Here is a 1,677-nt window from a genome sequence, read left to right on the forward strand (position 1 = left end):
AAGGGCAAAATCAACCAGAAGTAAGGAAATCATAATTTTACATGAATGTTACTTGAATTGTTGGCTGTCATTGTGTGAATGGCGAATCGCACATTGTCAGCTTCGCTTCTTTTGTTTCCATTTGTGAATATTTTATCAGTATATGGAACATAAAAGGGTGATGCTTAATTAACACTGTGTAAATAAAATGAATTATAAAGTATGTGTGTGCACGAACAAGTCAAAATACAACGGCATAATCATTCCTCCACCCTGCGCATATTCTGTATTCGTCGACTAGCATTTTTTCTCCCTTTTATACTTTACTTGGACTTCACAATCTGCATGATTATAATGCTGTCGAAGGCAATTGTGAAGCGAATCCGAAGCGCCGTCCACTTGAGCTGTAGGCAGCCGCCTTCCTTCCACGGACACACCCCCATCAATCAGACTTTATGATAGCGGGCTGCCTAAGGTTTCTCTCTCTGCGTGTTTATTGAATTTCCCACCTGACCCGGAGCTCTGTAGGGGCGCTTCGGGAATCGTGACTTCCCGCGGAGTGGCGGAGTGGCAAGGGAGGATGCGTGCTGGTGGAGAAAGGAAGGCCAGCGATGCGGCAGGAGGAAAAGGAAGAACACGCATATTATAGGAGATCTTGGAAGGCGAAAGGATGCTATAGCAGAAAAGGAAAGCCAACAGTTACCACGGTAAAGGGGACGTCCAAAGGGTGTCGCAGGAAAAATGGAAAGGGCAACAGAAAAAGGAAAGGCTAGGAGCGCAGAAAGGGCAATCTAAAAGATACCGTAGAAAACAGTAGAATAAGGCAAAACGATACGGCGGGTTCGTGAGGGGAAGCACCAGAATATGTAACATTATGGGTGGTCGGTTGATGAAAGAAAAATGAGAATCGTTTTCAGTGGATTTGGTAGGCACCGTCTACTATCTAATTGGTCAAAAGATTTCAATGGTAGCACAAGTAGATATCTTCGGACACTGGAAAGATAGTTCTGGTTTGCGGACTCTTTTCATTTTTCTTTCTGTTAATGACAGAAAATAGGAGAGTAGCATTTGATGAAATATTCCTAGCATTTTACAAGACATAATTTGAAATATTTTTTTCTCGTGAAATAGTATTGCTTCTGGCCTTTGAAAACATTTCCCATATTCATGAAATGCAGCACCATTTATCGAGCGCATGCCATGCTTTCAAAGATAAGGTGATATCTTAGACATGTTAAAGCAGATACATCAGTATTTGTATCTGATAATAAGGGGAACGTACTGTATACGACCCATAGCTGTATACACTACATTATGGTGAACTTACGTGTAATTATAATTTTTATCGGCTACACCGAAAACAGTTTATCTGTGTAAACTTGGATTTGGTATCATCGTTGCAAGGATGATTTCCAGACAAAATTACTTTTTTTTTCATTTGCTTTACACTGAGTTGTGATATTTCTATACTTTTGTGATTGTAAAGGATGACTTACATAAGGCAGTGTGTGTGTAGAAGGTCGCAAAAGTTCGTATTTGTGAAGGATTTCCTAACTGTTATAATATTTTCAGGCAATAGTGTTGTGGAAGGAGAATTCCGAATAATCAATCAGAACTTCTGGCGGGGGCTGGAAGACCCGACGTCGGAGGAGCACAAGGCGATGGCCCAGTCCATAGAGAGAGAGGTGAGGGAGGCTC

At 41.4% G+C, this 1,677-nt stretch overlaps 1 protein-coding gene across 1 annotated transcript in view; it reads left to right on the forward strand.

Moving 5' to 3' along the window:
* Positions 1 to 1,677, forward strand: part of LOC119585291 — a gene marked incomplete at its 5' end in the record, with an annotated part of 55,744 nt that overhangs the window by 52,951 nt on the left and 1,116 nt on the right. Inside the window, 1 exon segment of the mRNA XM_037933964.1 lies at positions 1,552 to 1,664. Within this exon segment, the coding sequence (XP_037789892.1) occupies positions 1,552 to 1,664 (113 nt within the window).

Source organism: Penaeus monodon, chromosome 19 (genome assembly GCF_015228065.2).
Source record: "Penaeus monodon isolate SGIC_2016 chromosome 19, NSTDA_Pmon_1, whole genome shotgun sequence".
Classification (NCBI taxonomy): Eukaryota; Metazoa; Arthropoda; class Malacostraca; order Decapoda; family Penaeidae; genus Penaeus; species Penaeus monodon.